The sequence below is a fragment of the Anolis sagrei genome, chromosome 5, assembly GCF_037176765.1.
Source record: "Anolis sagrei isolate rAnoSag1 chromosome 5, rAnoSag1.mat, whole genome shotgun sequence".
In the NCBI taxonomy this organism is placed as follows: Eukaryota; Metazoa; Chordata; class Lepidosauria; order Squamata; family Dactyloidae; genus Anolis; species Anolis sagrei.
In genome coordinates, this window is record NC_090025.1 from 119,006,705 (window position 1) to 119,028,608 (window position 21,904).

The window sequence follows — 21,904 nt, forward strand, 5'->3', positions numbered from 1 at the left end:
TGTGTGTGGGTGCTAAGCCAGCGGTTCTCATTGCCCTGAGAACATTCTCTACATGCTGAAGCACAGGGGTGGCAGAATCATGTTACAGATATGTGTTTTCCTCTGAAGGCACTGAGAAATCTCTCCAAATTGAAGGCAAATACAAGGCAATTCTAGAGGAAAGGGGCCTGGAATCTGGCAAACCTGTTTCAGACTGCAAGGGACCTGGAATTCAGCCAGCGTTTCACCTTTCAGCGGGATAATGACCTAAACACACAACCAAAATAACACTGGAGTGATTTATAAAGGAGAACCCAAATGCCTTAAAATGGCCCAGAGAATATATAACAGTATTTCAAAATATGCTAAATTCCCTGTCTGATCCAAATAAGCAGGGGCAACTTTGCCAGGAAAGAATGGGCAAAAAACGCAAGGTTCCAATGTGCAAAACTAATAGAAACCAAGCAGGAAAACTCACAGCAGTCATTCCTGTCAAAGGTGCTTCTATCAAAAACTGACAGAGAGAAGTCAATGCTTACATAAACAACAAGAGCTATTTTTCACTTACTGATAGTGTTTTTTGCTTTGTTTTAAAAATGTCCTTTTTGTTTTTTCTCAGGGGAAAAGCCTTACAAATGCACTTGGGAAGGTTGCACATGGAAATTTGCTCGATCTGATGAACTAACGCGGCATTTCCGAAAGCACACGGGAGTCAAGCCATTCCAGTGCCCAGACTGTGACCGTAGCTTCTCTCGCTCCGACCATCTTGCCCTTCATAGGAAGCGCCACATGCTAGTCTGAATCTCTCTTCGTCCAGTTTTCTTCGTGTTTCCTTTCTTCTTATTTTTACCTTGTTCATATTAACTTAGATTCAGCTGGCCTGAATCTCTGGATTTTATTGCCGAAAAATCTTCCCAATGGCCAGTAAAAGATGTTTGCTGGACCCTTATTTGCCCTTGTCACGGGTCAGACCTAAAGAATGTGAACATTTTTCCTTCTCCTGGGGATGCTAAGCAAACCCTACCTGCCAGCAAATCAATTAAAATTTCTGTGATCAAGCTGGTTAACTTTGCCATTCAATCAGCCAGTAGATACTGATCATTTGGTTGCTGTTGTTGGAAATCCAGCCTGCTAGTCCTTGCCAGAGACTTTGTGTGCCCTTTAAAGGTTACACATCTCCTTTTTATGCTCAGCAATGCAATAAATGGACCCTTTCTGATGTGGTTGGTGATAGAAGCTTGTTCACAAGACACTTTTTGGATTTTTTTTTAATTCTCAACATGAGAGTGAATGAAAAATTCTTGACTGATGGGTGGCTGTTCTCAACAGAAATGTTGTCAATGTCTCATGTTGTACATCCTAACCAGCATTGCCTCTTTTGTGTGATGTGTAAAATGCTAGCTTGTGTTTGCCTGGATATCTTGCCTCAGTAGTTTTGTTAAGCAAACACGTTCACATATTGTAAGGTTTTGTGTGCAACTGTATGAATGGAGCATACATGGTACTGCTATGATGTGGCATTCAACGATACATGCAATAATCTACCTCACTGAAGAGGTGTGGTAGGCCTGTTCTTCTCTCATCACTCCTCTGCATTTCCTGTCGACTAGAAAACCTCTGGCCCTTGCCTGTCGTAGAATAAGCAGCCACATCTGTAAAATGAAATCTGTCAGCTCACTGCTAGAAATTAAAATTGGGGATCCTACCATGTACACAAGAGAAATGACACAAGGAAGAAAATATCTTTGCTGATGCGCCTCTGTACAATATCACGCACACAAAAGGTGCATCTTCCCCCTGATAAGTTTTGCTGGCCAAACACAACAAAAAAGCTTCACGGATTTATATAAATATTTTGTTGCACAATTCCTTCATTTCCAGTATTGGACAAAAACACTAAGATTCACATAATTAAAAAGTCAAACCTGGTTGATATTATTCTTATTATTTTAAGAAGCTATTGGTTTTAAGGGGATAGCATTCTGTTCACCATCAGGCTTTTTCCTTTGTAAACTTTGCAGTCCTTTTAAAATATTGGAACTTTGGGTTTTCATGTTTTGAAAGAATTAAGTAAATAGAAGCAGCGAGAATAATTAATAAACAAGAGAGAAAAGGACATAAGAATGTACTAGGAAACACTTGTAATGATCTGCTATAATCACATACATTTCAGGTAAACAGCCATTCAGGCGCAACATGGTTTATTCTCCATTTTTAAGATAATGTCTGTTCATACTGTTCCATAAATTGAGTTGGACTTCAATGGTTCATGTTTATACATTATTTCCCAGCACTTTTTGTACTCCTGCGTCCTCTCCCCTCACTTCTTTCTATCTATCTATGGTACTGCTTAACTCTGAAACATAGAACTCCTTAACTTTGGTTGAATCAAGCCTAATTTGGGTACCAAACACTTGCCCGAATAAAATTTAATCCAGGCAAGTTTGAAACAATTTAAATTGCCTTCCTTTCAAGAAAGTGTTCAAATTTAGCTCTCCTGAAGGAAAAGAATGCACAGTTGAAGTTTGGAGTGAATAAATTGTCCCTTTGGAGCAGGCTGTTGGATCTGTTAAATGCATGGTTTGACAATGCAAATATGCAATATTCTGTAGATAGGTATAAGATTCATCCGGGTTTCTCAAACTGCTCCTCCAGATGGTCTGAACTTCAACTCCCAGAAATCTTACCAGCTGTTGGGAATTGTGGGAGCTGAAGTCCAAAACATCTGGAGGAACACAGTTTGAGAAACTCTGTTTTACATCTTGGTACTGGGGAAGAATGAAGGTGAGGCACTTTCCTAGTAATTTTCGTAGGAAATTAGCAAAATAGTCACTTTTCAATTATATTTAAACTCAAACTTAATCATATCTTTACCTTGTTGAACATTTAGGTGTTTTGGGTTTTCTGTGCTCTAGAAATTAAATTGACAAAACAAAGGAGCCATGGCATAACTCGGTCTAGTCAGTAATATGAGTATGTATGTGGCCATTTCATAATCAAATCTTGAAATAATTGGGAATTTTAAAGATCAGCCCTCAATCCTAAAAAAATCTTTATCAGAATTATGGCATGTCTTGCCTTTCTAATGCCAGTTTAAACAAGAAATGACTGTAACATCTTCTATCACAGTAAAAAGAGCAAAAAATCTGTTTTACTTTCTCTAGCATGGCCAAGTAAAATCTGGAAAATACATTATTTTATGTTGTGTTGATAGTCTTGCACTATGTTGCTAACATGGAAAAATCTGAATTGAGAAACTTAAAAAGAGCTTTCTATGTGTCAGCAGCTTAAGACTGGGAAGTAGAGGGAACCATGCCAGGATATTAACCCGAGTGCTTTGAATCCTTCTAAAATTAAATGGGAAATACTTTTTGAACCAAAAACACATGAAAGAAAGAAAAAAAACCAACAGAGAGAGGACAAGGCCCCATGAAATATAACCTGCCAATCCTCTATACTTACTATATCTAAGAAATTATATGGCAGACATCTAGCCTCATTAGGCTTATGATGTCATTAATTTCTATTACAATGAGAGTGAGAGCTACCACTTTATGAGTGCCTCAGATTTTGTAAAAATTCAGATACGTGTTTAAAACATTGGTGATGCTGCTAGTTTCTGAACAGTGTTTAATTCTTCCCCTCAATGTTTATCTGGGGATAAATAGTTCAACAGTTTAACATAGAATGTATGCCGAAAAGTGCCAGAAGACAATGTTGCCTTCAAATTCCAAGTTGCTAGTATTGTTTCATCTGTTGTTTTAAAACCCAAGAACGAAATTGTTATTAATCCCACACCAATTTGTATTCCATCTTATTCTCCTAAAGCAAACACAATTACATTATTTTCATGTATATGCATAGATGTTGCTGTCCTGTTTTAGAGCAATTATGTTTTAAGATACGATTGTGCATCATAAGTACATATATGGAAGAGCAGTTATGGCTAGAATTTGAAGAATTGCTTAAATTTGTTGAAGATGCTGTAGAGGTGGTGAGATTTTTTTAACTTCTCCTGGGAATATCCTGTTGTCTAGCATTAGTTTAATAAACCGGGAGTGACTGATCCATTGCAACCCAGACCATTTCTTTTACACCCGTCAGCTTCAGAAAAGCTTTTACATGTATTTGGGGTGTGAAAGGGTTGCTATTTGGGAAGAACAGGTACAAAATCGTTGAATCTATGGTGGTAGCAGGAATGTATTTTGAGTCTTGGCCAGAGACTATGAGGTTATCCTTCAGATGGAAGATGTTTGCTAAGTTAGGGGAGGAACCTTTAGATTCAACTCTGTATCTACATGAAAGTAAGATTGAGAATTCCTAAATTCCCTTCTGTTGAATTAAATAAGGAAAGATAACAGTCCATGCCTCGAGAAGAGTAAAAATGCCCAGTAGGAGGACTACTTAATATGATAATACAGTAGAGTCTCACTTACCCAACATAAACGGGCTGGCAAAACATTAGATAAGCGGAATGTTGGATAATAAGGATCAAAGAAAAGCCTATTAAATGTCAAATTATGTTATGATTTTACAAATTAAGCACCAAAACATCATATTTTACAACAAATCAACAGTAAAAGCAGTTTAATACACAATAACATTAGGTAGTAATTACTGTATTTACGAATTTGGATAATACAGAACGTTGGGTGAGCGAAGGTTGGATAAACGAGACTCTACTGTAGTGAGATTCACAGCATGTAACAGCATTTCAGGAAGTTGGAAAGTGACTCCGCTGCCATTTTAGTCACGATCCTTAAAACAGAATCATTTGAGTGCAATAGGTAGCTTAACCAGGAAATTGTCTCCTTCCTGAAATCTAGCCCAGATTTTAGCACATGCCTTGAATGTTCTAGGAAAGGGAAAGCAACCGCATGGCAATACTTGTCATACTGAACGCTTGCGAAGCCAGTGCTTCCACTCTAATAGGACTTTCAGGACAATATATCTGCTACATAGTTGCTGCTACCACTTCAATGCTACTGTTGGAAGTGGAATGCGCCTCTTGCCAAGTGAGAAAGGCTCTTTGCATGCAGCCCATCCTCTCAGAATAGTTCTGCTTTTAACCAATCCATGCACACATACAGTGTTGCGCTGCATATGATGCCACCTTTAGGATACCGCTTTGTGGAGGGTGTTATGCTGAAGAGCATTCCCTGATGGACTGCTCTTTTTCCATGCAGAGTGAAGCTGACATGTTTGTAATGTGGTTTTAATTATGCACAATCTGTTAAACAGAGAGAGAGAACAAAGCAGAATCTTATTCCTATTTAGTTTCCAGGCTTAGCAAGGTGTACTTGACTGCAAATCATTTCCTCTTAAACAGAATTGCAAAAGCAAAACAGGAAAAAAACCAAGTATTTTACACGTTTTTTTGAAAAAGGCTATAATTCCCATTGTGTTTTACAAATATTAGCACTTTCTTGCTATTTATATATTTTAAATGTTATACAGTCAAAGTAATCTTCCTGCTTAGCATTTCCCTACGTCTTCACCTGCAAATGTAGCAGGGATATTACATTTACTTTAATACTTGTATAAAACTATGCAGAATTTAAAAAATAAAATGTAATATATTTTATAAGCTAATAATAATTGGGTAATTAATGGTTTCTAGCATGCATTCCTATCATTTGCCAATACTGAAACATTTTGGTAATCTTTCTCACTAAAGATGTGAATGTTTTTATGTACCTTCACTATTTCTACTTTTGGTAGTCCAATGGGAATTCAGTAATGACATTTTGTCATGTCAAACTGTGAACATAAATTTGTACTGTACAGTCCTCATATGTTATATATACCATGCTATATGTATTGTTAATAAAACAAAACAGATACTAAATGTAAATATGTAGTTAAAACTATCCCTCAGAACTCCAAACGTTCGTTAAAAAACCCATTGAAGACTGTCGTGGGTTTACAGTTGCTTTCAATTGTTAACACATTCGTTTTTAGAACAGCTGAAAGTAGCATAAAGGAATCTGTAGTCCACTTGCTTGGGAACAATGTCAAATATGTCAACAGATCATCAAATCACCAGATCCCTTTTGTCCTGCTACATTATACATAAAAGGTGTCTTCTTGAACACATCACTTGCTAAATTAGTACTTTGATGGGAGATCAATGAATCTTGAGTGCTAAAAGGAACAGGCAAATTATTCCTTGCCCATGAAAGCCCCTAGCACATGTAACAGATAGGGATGTGCAAAATTATCATTACTCTGCATATTTTGTATCAAATTCATTTTGTGCATATGAATCGATATTAGAAACATGCAGAAAAGATGGGGGTGGGGGGGGGGAGAGAATTTAAGAATCAAAACACCAATCATTTTCGGTAAGATTCTGTAATATTTGGATGCCTCCCAAGGTGAGTTTAATTTTCTGTATAAGCATTAAGCAACTTTGGTAAAGCCAAGAGGACATAATGTGTTTTTAAAAACCAATCCTGTGTTTTGTTGGCCCGATTGCCTAAGGAAGGCAATGGAGACAGGACGAGCAAACGGGTAGGAGACTGAGAACACAGCATTCTTAGACATGTAGTTTGGGAAGATGAGGGCCCTTGTGGCAGAGAATGCAAAAGGCTCTGCCCTAAACTACATTTTCCAGAATGCAGCGCTCAGCATCAGAAAGCCCCAATGTCACTGTTTAGAGTCAGTATAATAACAAATAACATTACCTGCAGAGGACGTAAGTAATAGTATAAATCTGCTAAGTTGAAGTTATGTGGTTATGTGTCATAAAGACAGACATTCAAGGGGATTGCTGTTGTCATTTTGGAGGTGGGAGGAATAAATTGTTTTTGTCTAAACTTTTTAAAATCCCCAAAAATCTGTAGATGTGCGAATCTTTCTGAAACTACTTGGGATTGATGCCCTGGTTATCTTGTACATTGTATATAACATTCAAGTAGATAGCTCTTGTAGGTTTTTTAAAATGTTATTTATAAAAACTTTGAAAATCCCCCAAAAATCTGTGGATAAGTGAAACATTCTGAAATTTGGTGGGCTAACGGTGGTAAATGTGTTCTGCCATTGCAGCAAGTTTCACCTCAACAGCTTTAAAAATGAGAGAGATAGGAGCCCCAGAAGTTTCCCCAATTATGGTAATTTAATTATTAATTATAGTAATTTATGCAATTACTGTAATGAAATAGTAACGAAATTTCTTTACTCATATAGTAACAAATTTCTCACAAACTATACTTTAGAAACACTTCAGAAATGAAATGCCAGCACCCCAATTTTTGTAATGACTTTTGAAGCATTTTTTAAAAGATAGCACATCCCTAGTAATGGACCAGCACCCAGGGCAGGATTTAGTGTCAATATCCTGAGTGCTATCCTCCTTTCATACTATGTTTTGGCTTGTATCCTTAGTCAGGAAAACATTGCAGTCTTCATGTTGATGTTTGAATAGATGTCCCACACATATAGACACATATATACTAGTGGACTTAAAATATTCCCAAACAAAAATATTTATTCAAGGTAACAGTGCATCTTACCAATAACAGCAACAAAGTCAAAATGGCATAAATATTTCTTTAGTGCAAAACATGTGACATCATTCTGTGATCTAGGTTTAGAAATGGAAGTCTTTGGCCTCTAACCATGCGGCTAATTCAAGACTACCAATTTGTTCACAGATGTCTTGTAGAAATTTGCAAGCATTTTCTAACAATCTGGTGTAGAAGTTTGCAAACAACTAGGTACAACCAAGCAAATTTGAGACATTGTAATACAAATGCTAGCCAGCAGGTGGTAGCAGAAGAATGTAGTTTAATCTGTGCAGCTCCAAGACCAGGCTTTAATTGATGCAATTTGACATCATTTCAACTGCCATGGTTTAAAGCTATAGACTCCTGGGATTTGTAGTTTGGTGAGGTTAAAGATCTTGCAAAACTACAATTCCCGTTATATCATAGCATTGAGCTTCATTAATTGAACTTCATTAATTCTATAGTATCGTAGAATTATAGAGTTGGAAGAGACCTCATGGGCCATCCAGTCCAACCCCCTACCAAGAAGCAGAAAAATCGCATTCAAAGCACCCCTGACAGATGGCCATCCAGTATCGGTGCACCCTAGGAATTGCTAAATCAAACTGAAGCCACTAGTGTTGCAGCTCAAAACCTCCCAGCATGATAATGACTTCAGCTGGAAAGATAAGGCATATTTAGTTATTTCAGCCAAAAGCAAGTACAGATTTGATACAGAAAAAAATACAACTTTCTGTGTCAGGTATTAGCATGAGGACCATTTTGTTTTTGGAGACTCGCGATAGGAAGTTCACTGCAACCTCCATCAGCATATCCAGTGGTAATGGAGGATTGATACTAGTCAAACATTTGTACCCGCACGTTCAAGAAAATTATGCAAGACGGAAGAGCTTTTCATCAGCAACTCATAGTGGCATTGTTATGTGTGAACAGCAGAGTCTTTCTTAACAATGATCCCATCATGCTTCATGGGTCATGAGTGGTTTTGAACTATACTTGGTCTTTTTCTAGAAATGCTACATTGCAGCATTGCTTCATAAATATTACACCATGGTACAGTGGTCTGAGTTGGATTAGAACTCAAAACCAGTGTTCAAATCCACATTTGGCCATGGAGATAAACTGGGAGACTTTGGCAAGTCATACTCTCTCAGCCTCAGAGGATGGTCAACCTAACAAGAACAAATCCTGCCAAGAAAACACCATGATAGGTTAATCTTAGGTTCAATGTATTGTCGAAGGCTTTTATGGCCAGAATCACTGGGTTGTTGTAGGTTTTTTTGGGCTATATGGCCATGTTCTAGAGGCATTTCTCCTGACGTTTCACCTGCATCTATGGCAAGCATCCTCAGAAGTAGTGAGGTCTGTTGGAACTAGGAAAAATCTTAGGTTGCCACACACCAGAAACAACCTGAAGGCAAACAACAATGACACAATAATTGTGTTCTTCATTTCATTTAGAAACCTTTGCACATTTTCAAAATGCTTGTTTTAGAAATTGTGATCCTTGAACTTTACATTTTACTCATAAAATGAACACTTTCTCTGACTATGTGAATATACAAACTGATTTTTAAAAAAATCTAGAATTCTTCCATTTCTTCATTATTAGGAAGCACAATCTGAATGGCTGCCCTAAGGTTAGCCCAGAAAAGTCCATGCTTGCTCTTCTCCTTTGGCCACTCCAAGTACGTTCTCTTGGCCATCAAGGCCTTCAGTTTGTGATACCTGGCAGGAATGATATAGGTAGGGATTGGCTCTAACAAAACAAGGATTAAGCCATAAACATCTTCACTGAACAACTTATGATGGGCAAAGTAGAGCTCATAATGGCACCATTCGCTCTGCACAAAGTTGGGAGACAGTACAAAGATTGACTTGTAACTTTTCTCAACGCAGTCTATGATGTTCTCGACAATGCTCTTCCCTGCCACAAAGTTCCTTTCATGCTGGCAGATCCGGATGGAGCCATCTTCCTTCTCCAGGTTTGGAATCAGGACAGTTTTGACCCAGTCAGAGTCATGCTCGCTATAGGAGACAAAGGCATGGAACTGTATAGTGTTCAGCTGCTGACTCTTCCAGTTCCTACGTTTAACTTGGGTCCACTGCCATATCATCTTCAAATACCATGGGATATCGAAACGGAGGCAGACGATGCAAACAGCTACTCCTAAGACCACTGTAATAATCAGAATTACAGCAACAAGGAGAGTCACATTACAAGAAAGTTTTGAAATGTGAAAATTTGCTAAAGGTGTTCCCCTTACATATTCAGGTTTTTCACACATGTAAGAATCAGGCCATCCAACCAACTCCACTGATCCCTGTTTCCCAAGATTAATGAACTCTCTTAATTCACAGGAGCACTTGAACGGATTGTTTCCTCCTTTTAATCTTTGGACGTATTGGCAGCTTTCAAAGAATTCAGAAGATTGAGAAAGAACAGAATTATTTTCTATGTTCAGCAATCTGAGACTTCTGAAATGATCACATCCAGGCAACGCAGTTAACTTATTAAAAGCCAAATTCAGCTCTTCTAAATTGTTCAGCTTCAGCATCTCTTTGGGAACCCTTGAAATATGGTTCTCGTGCAGATCCAAAATTTTAACGTTGACTGGCAAACATCTAAAGACTAATTCAGACAGTATGTTAGATGACAAATTCAGTTCAACCATATTGTCAGCCCAGTGGCACTTATTCTCGCTATCATATTGCAAGAAATTGTGACTCACATCCAAATATTTCAGAGACTTCATGGTATTTGTCATTAAGCTCACTTTTGTAAGATCTTTAAGGTAATTCCTCTGCAAAATGAGTGTTTCTAGGAGAGGGAGGTTGTTGCAATTTTGGAAAAGTATGTCAGTCAGTGTGTTGTTTGAAAAACATAAGTACGTGAAGCGACTGGGTTCTGAAGGGCAATGCATGAATAATATACCAGAATCAGAGATTGTCAGAGCTGGAATGTTCATGTCTGAAAAAGTTTTATAAACAATGTTTTGATCAATGCTCACGGTACCAAGTCTGGTCTGTTCAATGGTCAAAGCCTGTAGAGAGGTATCAATGTTACTGAAAACTGCATCGTCAAATTCTAAAACGGTCACATTATAGATATGGAAATATCTAATGGTAGATTTCCACACAACCGTGAAAACATTCACGATATCTCTCCAGCCAAGTTCTATATTAGTCACTGTTAAATTCAGCAGTCTTCCGTTTTTGTTGAGTTTCGATAGAAACGTTCCCAAATCCTTGATTTGGTCACCTTGAATATTTGAAAGCTCTAAACGTTCTGTAACATTGAGGTCTAGATTCGACAGAATGGGGAACCTCCTTATGTTGGGGAGCGCAATCCGAAGGTTTTTCATATTGAATGCTGGAAGGAAAGTAGAGTTATATTCCGAGAGATCTTCTAAGCCCAGGAATAGAGTTTCTACTTGCAAATGAGCCAGAACACAGAAATCTGGTTTCTGCATTCTCCTAGTACTCAGGCCAAAATACTCCAGCTTCCATGTCGTGCTTGAGTCAGAGCAAAAGGTCATCTTTATGTCATTATTATAAGAGACATCTAAATGCCTGAGACTTGGCACAGGAAAACCAAAAAGAGCCTGCAAGTTGTTGTGGGATAAATCTAGATACTGTAGGTCTTCATTGTATTGGAAGACACTGAAGTTAAGCACTCTGATCTGGTTGTCAAACAGCATTAACACTTGCAATTTGGGAAGGGAACGGAAATCAAAAATCCGAATTTCTTTAATTTGGTTGTGGGATAAATCCAATACTGTTGTTCTTGATGGTATGTTCTTTGGAACTGTGTATCGGGTTGTCCTAGAATAGTTTGCTATGAATCCATCTTCCGTAGAGGCAGAGATGATATTACAAGATACTGCAAATATACAAATAGAGACAAAGCTGCTGGTGCTGGAGTATTTTCTTTTGGCCATAGAGTACGATGGTTCTTTCAAATCCCTTTGGAAAGCTTGTTTTTCAGTATTGGTCACAGGATCCTGAAAAACAATTCAAAATTGCATATTAATATTATTTAAAATTAATTTACCAAGGATTTTTAAATTTAATTTTTGAATATATTTATACTAAAGAAAGAAAAGAAAACAGGCATGGAAAAATACAGTAAAAGAAGAAAATTTACATAGAGTTGGAAGAAACCTCAAGGGTCATCCATTCTAGCCCCCTGCCAAGAAGCAGGAAAATCACATTCAAAGCACCCCCAACAGATGGCCATCCAGCCTCTATTTAAAAGCCTCCAAAGAAGGAGCCTCCACCATACTCCGGGACAGAGAATTCCACTGCTGAATAGCTCTCACAGTTAGGAAGTTCTTCCTCATGTTCAGGTGGAATCCTTTCCTGTAGTTTGAAGCCATTCTTCTGTGTCCTACTCTCCAGGACAACAGAAAACAAACTTGCTCCCTCCTCCCTATGACTACCCCTCACATATTCATACATGGACAGTTAATAACTTTCACTTTCATGTCTCCTCTCAGCCTTTTCTTCTGCAGGCTGAACATGTCCAGGTCTTTAAGTTGCTCCTCATAGGGTTTGTTCTCCAGACCCTTGATCATTTTAGTCGCCCTCCTCTGGACACATTCCAGCTTGTCAACATCTGTCTTGAATCGTGGTGCCCAGAATTAGACACAGTATTCCAGGACAGAATAGGTGTAATTTCCATCTTTCTCTACAATGCTTATAAGTCTTAATATATGAAATATTATGCAATATATAAAACATCATTCATATACTTCTACTAAACCAAACCTACTAATGATCAAAACCCACAGCTATTATATTATTCCTCTGCAAAACGACAATTAAAGATTCCCAGTCTTTCAAAATGTTAGCTATGACTTCTCTCTAATCAAAGCAGATATTTTGTCCATTTTGGCTAAATTATTCAGTTGCAATGGTCAGTCATTGTTGGTATTGCACTCTTCCATTATTGTGCATAAAATATTGATCATATCAATCATTCTAATACCAATGTAAACCTTACAAAATGCCTCTTCTTTTATTAAATGAATGTCAACAGCAGTTGCTTAAAAGAATCACATATCTATTAAAATATTCACTTAACGCATCTTTTACAAAACCTTTCAGTGGAACTAGCTCTGAACTTCTTTTCAGTATGGATCCACAAACTCCCTCATCATGCCCAGAAACCCTCCAACTCCTTATGAAATACGTATTTCGACTACCTCACTGCCCATTAAAAGAGTCCCTGGGATCAATGCACTCCAAAGAGAAAAGTTCTAAACATCTATAAGCATAAGTGACACTTAACAAAATTGTTCAAAACCTTCTTCTATCACAGTAAATCAGCATGCAGTTCAGTAATTCTAACACCCATCAATGGGTGAAACCCTTGTGTCACCTGAACTGCTGACCAAAAGGTTGGCAGTTCGCATCCAGAGAGAGGAGTAAGCTCCAGCTTCTCATATGAGGACATGAGAAAAGACTCCCACAGGATGGTAAAACATCCAGGCATCCACTGGACAATGTCCTTGCAGACGGCCAATTTCACACCAGAAGCGACTTGCAGTTTCTCTTTTTTTTCCTGACATGAAAAAAAAAACAAAACACCCACCTTAAGGCTTCCAAAGAAATGGAAGAAAATAATGTCCATTCTTAAAGCATTGCCTTAAAGTGAGGGCAAAAAAAATGGTCCCTGGCTTTCTAATCCATAAAATTCATTTGCTTGATAACCATAGTTTACAGAAAAGACTGATTTTTAAAAAAAATCAATAAAATAACTGTATTTTTTTTAAAAAAATGCAAACTTATTGACCAAATTAACACGGTTACAGAATTTGTCTCACTCCTCTCTTATGAACTAAAAATAATGTTCTTGTTACAAGAAATCACTGGGTGCTCTATACTTCCTCTTTCTAGGGGATTTTTTTTCATATTGCAAGCTGTGTGGTGGTGACGCCCACATTAATTTATTCAGTCATTTTTAAACTGGCCCTTCTTCCTTCCGCTTTTAATGGACTCTGAAAATGTAGCTAAATTACTTAAACTATCCCAAACATTCCATCATAATTTAAGAAAGGCAAAGAAAAGCAGCAGATGCAATAAAATCCCGAGACAATAATTGAATTCAAATGACTTAGCAAAGAAAAAGGTTTTGAACTGTTCCCCCCATTTAATTCCATATTCCTTGAGAATCTAATCCATAATAATAATAATAATAATAATAATAATAATAATAATAATAATGCTTTATTTATACCCTGCCACCATCTCCCCAAGGAGATTCAGGGCGGCTAACATGAGGCCAAGCCCAACAAGGCAAAAAGAGTACAAACATACAATAATACATCAAATAAAATATAACAAAAAATACAAAATAAACACAGGATATAACATAAAATAACAAAAATTGAGCAAAGTGGGCAGGGCCAATAGCAAAGGATAGGATTTTTAAAACACTAGGTGAGATGGATGAGTAGGGTAGTGTATCTAGGGGGAGGTTCAGACAGGACAAACAATGGGGTTTCTTTATATATCACTTTTTCCTGGTCACATCAATTAATCCACCAAAACCGGACTGGACATGTCCATTGGAACTGTCTCTGGCTGGATCTACACTGTCATATAATGCAGTTTGAAACTTAACTGCATTGACCTACTTTATACGGGTTTACACTGAACATATAACAACATTTCAAACTGCATTGTATGGCCTTAGGACCTAATCCCATGCGGTCTGGGCTCTTTTCCATGCATTTTAGAAATGGACCCCCACAGAAATCATTGCATGACATAAGGACACTCTGTGGGACTCCATTTCCATAATGCATGGAAATGGAGCCCAGAATGTGTTTTCAGGACTCGGATGCTACCCAACTCCAAATTGCGAAAGTTGGGAAAAGGAAGTGGGGCAGCTGGCCATCCCAGAAGATGGACCTCAAAGGTAGGGAATGAAGTAAGATGGTTCCCTTCACTTTTCCCCACTTCCCCTTGCTCATGGGATGAGGTCAAAAGTCATGGTTTCAAGTTCATTAGGGATACAAGTGAGGTTGTCCTCAAAGTGCTTTGCAAAATAACAGGCATCCCTACATAGATCTGATTTCAAAAAATCTGCTCATCACTCTGAAAAACCTTTGGTGGACAGGTAAAGGAAGAGACAAAAGTGATGAAGAAATACAACGTGTTTCAACTAACACTGCTGCTACACAAGTAAGATGATGTAGTTTCCTACTTGGGTTCACAAGTTTTGTGTCATCTGCCTACTAGTTCTTGTCCCAACTATTTCACCATCTGTTGATCCTCAGAAAACAATGGACTTCAAAGTACTGCAGAGGAATCATAGAATCATAGAATCAAAGAGTTGGAAGAGACCTCATGGGCTATCCAGTCCAACCCCCTGCCAAGAAGCAGGAATATTGCATTGAAATCACCCCTGACAGATGGCTATCCAGCCTCTGTTTAAAAGCTTCCAAAGAAGGAGCCTCCACCACACTCCGGGGCAGAGGTTCCACAGTCAGGAAGTTCTTCCTCATGTTCAGATGGAATCTCCTTTCTTGTAGTTTGAAGCCATTGTTCCATGCCCTAGTCTCCAGGGAAGCAGAAAACAAGCTTGCGCCCTCCTCCCTGTGGCTTCCTCTCACATATTTATACATGGCTAGCATATCTCCTCTCAGCCTTCTCTTCTTCAGGCTAAACATGCCCAGCTCCTTAAGCCGCACCTCATAGGGCTTGTTCTCCAGACCCTTGAACATTTTAGTCGCCCTCCTCTGGACACATTCCAGCTTGTCAATATCTCTCCTGAATTGTGGTGCCCAGAATTGGACACAATATTCCAGGTGTGGTCCAACCAAAGCAGAATAGAGGGGTAGCATTACTTCCCTGGACCTAGACACTATGATCCTATTGATGCAGGCCAAAATCCCATTGGCTTTTTTTGACAACACATCACATTGTTGGCTGTTTAACTTGTTGTCCACGAGGACTCCAAGATCTTTTCACACGTACTGCTCTCAAGCCAGGCCTTGTCCCCCATTCTGTATCTTTGCATTTCATTTTTTTCTGCCTAAGTGGAGTATCTTGCATTTGTCACTGTTTAACTTCATTTTGTTAGTTTTGGCCCATCTCTCTAATCTGTCAAGATCGTTTTGAATCCTGCTCCTGTCCTCTGGAGTATTGGCTATCCCTCCCAATTTGGTGTCATCTGCAAACTTGATGATCAAGTCTTCTAGCCCTTCATCTAAGTCATTAATAAAGATGTTGAACAGGACCGGGCCCAGGACGGAACCCTGTGGCACTCCGCTCGTCACTTCTTTCCAGGATGAAGACGAAGCATTGGTGAGCACCCTCTGGGTTCGTCCATTTAACCATCACAGAGGTCAAAATTCACACCCAAGAAGTAAATTGCTATTACAATTTTATCTGCAGCGATTGCTGCATTTTATTGAAGATTTTAATTAGCAGGGGATTTATATACTGTTTTAAGTACATCTGTTTTATGTTATTGACATTGTTATTGTTGATAATTGTTATATGTTATATATATTCCGCTGCACTACTACCTGCTTTTGTAAGCCACCTGAGTCCCTTTTGGAAGATGGTAGCGGAATATAAATAAAATCATCATCATCATCATCATCATTATTAAATGCATGATAGTTTGAGGTTTGGAGCTTCATGGCTGACCTCCCCCATTAAATTCCTTTCATCATAAATTACTAAGGCAGCATATGAGAATGTGAAATAGACACATAACCATAAAATAGAACGACATGAGCCAAATATTGAGCTGCCTTCATTGTGTAATAAGTTTCTTTTTTAAAAAAAATAGTAAGATATATTTTTGTCCCTGTTATATTTCATCATCCCTGGGAATTTCCCTCCACATTGCACAGAAAGAAAGATCTACTGTCAAGTGCAGTAGGAAGTTATACTATAGCACAATTCACACAATTCCCACCCATCTATATGTAACAAAATTTGAAAAAAAAATCCTGGTTTGAAAGTTATTTCCTGTTTAATGGTGCAGTGCCTACTTTGAAAATAGTTGTTATACTCCAGAAACATTGTTTTTGTTGCTGCCACAAACAATGTTGAATTGGTTGAGATATTCATTGAAAAACTATGGCAAAATGTGCTACAGGATGTTCTGCAGAAACAAATTTTTGCAGTATAATAAAAAGAAGTTCCATATTTTTATGATAATCATGATTATAAGTTTTATTGATATCCCGCCCCCTCTCCCAGAAGGGACTCAGGGTGGCTTACATCAAGTAACAGTTAAAACAATACAAAAAATAGTAGATTGATCAAATTAACATAACTTAAAATAGAACCACTGCAATTACTGAAAACATAAAATAACATAACATAACATCATAATAGAACCAATTAGGAAATGACATTTATAACCCAGGAACAAAAATGGCGTTACATAGTGTTGTTATTATTATTACCTTTAATATTACTATTATTACTAATAGTAATATTACTGTCGAAAACTTTCATGGCCGGAATCACTAGGTTGCTGTGAGTTTTCTGGGCTGGATGGCCATGTTCCAGGAGCATTCTCCCCTGACATTTTGCCCTCATCGATGGCAGGCATCCTCAGAGGTTGTGAGGTGTGTTGGAAACCAAGCAAGTGGGGTTTATATATCCTTGGAATGTCCAGGGAGGGAGAAAGAACTCTTGACTGTTTGAGGCAAGTATGAATGTTGCCACTGGCCAGCTTAATTAGCACTGAATGGCCTTGCAGCTTCAAAGCCTGGCTGCTTCTTACCTGCTTCCTTCTTTCTCCCACCCTGGACATTTCAGAGATATATAAGCACCACTTGCCTAGTTTCCCCTGGTGGCGCAATGGTTTAAACCCTTGTGCCAGCAAGACTGCTGACCAACAGGTCGACGTTTCGAATCTGGGAAGAGTGGATTGAGCTCCCTCTGTAAGTTTCAGCTCCTCATGCGGGGACATGATAAAAGCCTAGCGCAAAGATGGCAAACCATCAAAACATCTGGGCAACATCCTTGCAGACTGCCAATTCTCTCACACCAAAAATGACTTGCAGTTTCTCAAATCACTCCTGACATAAAAAAAAAACTTTTCTCAGACCTCACAACTTCTGAGGATGCTTGCCACAGATGTAGGTGAAATATTAGGACAGAATGCTTCTGGAACAAGGCCATACAGCCCGGAAAACTCACGGCAACTCTGTAATATTACTAATATTATGTTAGTAGGTAAAGGTTTTCCCTTGACATTAAGTCTAGTTGAGTCCAACTCTGGGGGATGGAGTTCATCTCCAGTTCTAAGCTGAAGAGCCAGCATTGTCCATAGACACCTCCAAGGTCATGTGGCCAGCATGACTGCATGGAGCGCCATTATCTTCCCACCAAAGTGGTACCTGTTGATCTCACATTTGCATGTTTTCAAACTGCTAGGTTGGCAGAAGCTGGGCCTAACCCCGCTCCCCGGATTCGAACCACCAACCTTTTGGTCAGCAAGTTCAGCAACTCAGTGGTTTAACCCACTGCACCACCAGGGGCTCCCAATATTACATTAGCTCTGCTTTTTACCCTGAGATTGGGACTCAGTGTGGCCTACAATCAGAAAAGAGTACAATACACTCAAATAGCTGGCATTAAAATAAAAGTAAATGATAAAAAATTGGAAAACAATGTACACCCTCCACAATATGGAGCCCCTAGTGGCGCATTGGGTTAAACCCCTGTGCTGGCAGGACTGAAGACCGACAGGTTGCAGGTTCGAATCCGGGGAGAGCACGGATGAGTTCCCTCTATCAGCTCCAGCTCCTCATACCGGGACAAGAGAGAAGCCTCCCATAAGGATGATAAAACATCAAAACATCCAGGTGTCCCCTGGGCAAAGTCCTTGCAGACGGCCAATTCTCTCACACCAGAAGCAACTTGCAGTTTCTCAAGTCGCTCCTGACAGGACAAAAAAAAACTTTCAAACAATTTTAAAAAAACAGTACAATCTATAACAACACAGGCTTTTTAAAAGGCCTTCAGTTCTAGAATCATATAATCAAAGAGTTGGAAGAGACCTCATGGGCCATCCAGTCCAACTCCCTGACAAGAAGCAGGAATATTGCATTCAAATCACCCCTGACAGATGGCCATCCAGCCTCTGTTTAAAAGCTTCCAAAGAAGGAGCCTCCACCACAGTCCGGGGCAGAGAGTTCCACTGCTGAACGGCTCTCACAGTCAGGAAGTTCTTCCTTATGTTCAGATGGAATCTCCTCTCTTGTAGTTTGAAGCCATTGTTCTGCATCCTAGTCTCCAAGGAAGCAGAAAACAAGCTTGCTCCCTCCTCCCTGTGGCTTCCTCTCACATATTTATACATGGCTATCATATCTCCTCTCAGCCTTCTCTTCTTCAGGCTAAACATGCCCAGCACCTTAAGCCGCTCCTCATAGGGCTTGTTCTCCAGACCTTCTCCAAGAAGTCCTTGGAGAGAGAGAGAAAGTCTTCCCACAGGGTGTGTGCACTGCAGAATTAATGCAGTCTGACACCACAGTTCAGTGCCATGGGATCCTGAGATTTGGTGAGGCCTCAACACTCTTTGGCAGGGAAGGCTGAAGTCCTTGGCAAAATACAACTCCCAGGAATGCAGGACATTGAGCCACAGCAATTACCTTAAGGAGACAGGGCATTTAACCCAGCCTCCATAGGCAACAACCCAGTCATTGGGAAATGAAGCCTTAATATTCAAAGCAAAAGAAGCACCCACTGGCAGCATTGGGAGCAATACAAAGCCCTGCTAGACTGGCACCACATTGAAAGGAAGGGAAGGGGGAAAGAAAGGGAAGCCCTACTTTGTCTCTTTGCTGCCTGTGGACTCACCTGTTTAGTCAGACGATGGCCAGGAAGCACCAACGAGGGAGGGAAGCCTCCCTTTCTCGGAATTGGGCGGGAAGCAGGAGGGGAGAAGGACTCTGAAAGAGAAAGCACTCCCTCCTTCCACCCGCCCTCGAAGCCCTCCCAAAGGCGGGTGTGGCCTCTGTCCACTCACACGCACTTTCCTCTGGGCTCCTTTCCCTCTCCTCCTTCCCTTCCCCAACTTTTTAAACAGGTGTTAAAATTTCTCCTTTTTATAAGGGAATTTCAATGGATTCAAATTCTTTGCAGCACACCCAAATACCTGGGAGTCACTTTGGACCGTGCTCTGACCTACAAGAAGCAGTGCCTGAACATCAAGCAAAAAGTGGGCGCTAAAAACAACATCATACGAAAGCTGACTGGCACAACCTGGGGATCACAACCAGACACAGTGAAGACATCTGCCTTTGCGTTATGCTACTCTGCTGCTGAGTACGCATGCCCAGTGTGGAACACATCTCACCACACTAAAACAGTAGATGTGGCTCTTAATGAGACATGCCACGTTATCACAGGGCAGGCCCGTAGCCAGGATTTCGTTTCGGGGGGGGGGGGGCTAAAAATTTTCCAGGGGGGCTGAGTTTCGGGTGGGGGCTGAGTCTGAGTGAAAGAGGGTCTAGCCTAGCAAACCTTTTGTATCATTACCCCAATACCCCCATGCATATGGGATATATTGATTATTTATTTATTATTTACTTCATTTGTTGACCGCCGTTCTCAGCCCTAGGGCGACTCACGGCGGTGTACAACATATAAAACACAGTTTACAATAAAGCAACAACACAATGAAATATCACCATAACAACATAACTATCAATAATACAACAATCATATAATTACACTAACTCATCCGTGCCGTCTCATCGCCGAATCACAAACCAATCTCATAATCCGTATTCCGTTCCAGTCATCATTGCCAAATGGTGAAGCACTTAGTTAAACGCCTTCTCGAATAACCATGTCTTTAGGCTCCTGCGGAATGACATAAGGGAGGGCGCCTGTCTGATGTCTACAGGGAGGGTGTTCCACAGCCGGGGGGCCACCACCGAGAAGGCCCTATCTCTCGTCCCCGCCAGACGTGCCTTATGGTGATTATGGTGATCAGATCATGATATGAATAAACATAACAGTTTAAATAATGCACCAGTAAGGCCTTTTCGCGAACCACCATGAGAATTTCGGGGGGGGGGCTGAAGCCCCTCAAGCCCCCCTCCCCCCGGCTACATGCCTGTCACAGGGTGTCTGCGCCCCACACCACTGGAGAAATTACACTGCTTAGCCGGTATTGCACCACCTGACATCCGCCGGGAAGTAGCAGCCAATAGTGAAAGGACCAAGGCAGTGACATCTCCAGCTCATCCCTTGTTTGGGTATCAGCCAGCACATCAACGACTTAAATCAAGACATAGTTTTCTTAGATCTACAGAGACACTCGCTGGAACACCTCAGCAAGCGAGAGTCCAAAAGTGGCAGGCTCAAACCCAGAACCTCAACCAATGGCTGATCCCAAATGAGAGGCTCCCCCCTAGGCACACAGAAGACTGGGTGACTTGGAAGGCGCTGAACAGACTGCACTCTGGCACCACGAGATGCAGAGCCAATCTTAAGAAATGGGGCTACAGGGTGGAATCCTCGGCATGCGAGTGCGGAGAAAAACAAACCACTGACCACCTGCTGCAATGCACCCTGAGCCCTGCCACATGCACCAGGGAGGACCTCCTTGCAGCAACACCAGAAGCACTCCAAGTGGCCAGATACTGGTCAAAGGACAATTAATCAACTACCAAGTTTGCAAAATCTGTGTGTTTTTTTAATCTGTTTTTTTTTTTGTTCTGTTAGAAATGTAATACAATGGTATGGTTGCTGATGACACGATAAATAAAATGGATTCAATTTCACACTGCATTGGGTTTCTGTGAGTTTTCCAAGCTGTATGGCTGTGTTCCAGAAGCATTCTCTCCTGACGTTTTGCCCACATCGATGGCAGGCATCCTCAGAGGTTGTGAGGCCTCTTGGAAACTAGACAAGTGAGGTTTATATATCTGTGGAAGGTCCAGGGTGGGAGAAAGAACTCGTCTGTTGGAGGCAAGTATGAAAGTTGCAGTTGCCCATCTTGATTAGCACTGCAGCTTCAAAGCCTGGCTGCTTCCTGCCTTGGGGAATCCTTTGTTTATTTATTTACAGCATTTATATACCGCTTTTCTCACCCCGAGGGGGATTCATAGATAATGGCAAAAAATCAATGCCTTTCAACTACAACACTAAAACCACACTTTAAACATAAATAATATTAAAAACAGTACATCATCAAATATCAAAACAGTTATTAAAACCATAAAACAATCTCATCAGTCGAGTCGCCATTCCAGTCCTTGTCCCACTAAAAGCTGCATACATCTATTGTCCGAAGGCCTGGACCCAGAACCATGATTTTAATTTTTTTCTAAAGGTCAGGAGCGAGGGAGCAGATCTTACCCCCTTTGGGAGGCGGGGGGCCACAGCTGAGAAGGCCCTGCTCCTCGTCCCCGCCAGCCGCATTTGCG

General features: G+C 40.1%; 2 protein-coding genes across 5 annotated transcripts in view; one reads left to right on the plus strand and one right to left on the minus strand.

Annotated features, from left to right (window-relative positions):
* Positions 1–5,833, plus strand: part of KLF3 (KLF transcription factor 3) — a 48,483-nt gene extending 42,650 nt beyond the window's left edge. For all 3 annotated transcript variants that reach the window (XM_060777829.2, XM_060777828.2, XM_067469027.1), the window contains one exon: positions 599–5,833. In XM_060777829.2, coding sequence (XP_060633812.1) covers positions 599–780 — 182 coding nt within the window. In that variant the 3' untranslated portion in view covers positions 781–5,833. The remainder of the gene's footprint in view (positions 1–598) is intronic.
* A 1,585-nt stretch (positions 5,834–7,418) lies between these two features.
* Positions 7,419–19,431, minus strand: LOC132776322 (toll-like receptor 6). 2 transcript variants are annotated; one of them, XM_060777826.2, is made up of 2 exons: positions 13,084–13,184; positions 7,419–11,491 (listed from the first exon to the last, which is right to left on the minus strand). In XM_060777826.2, exons 1-2 carry the CDS (start codon positions 13,120–13,122, stop codon positions 9,071–9,073), a joined length of 2,460 nt encoding a protein of 819 aa, XP_060633809.2. In that variant the 5' UTR covers positions 13,123–13,184; the 3' UTR covers positions 7,419–9,070. The 2 variants fall into 2 exon arrangements, with proteins under 2 accessions (XP_060633809.2, XP_060633810.2); XM_060777827.2 differs by lacking the exon at positions 13,084–13,184 and adding an exon at positions 19,326–19,431 and having other exon boundaries at positions 7,420–11,491.
* Between the last annotated feature and the right edge of the window lie 2,473 nt (positions 19,432–21,904).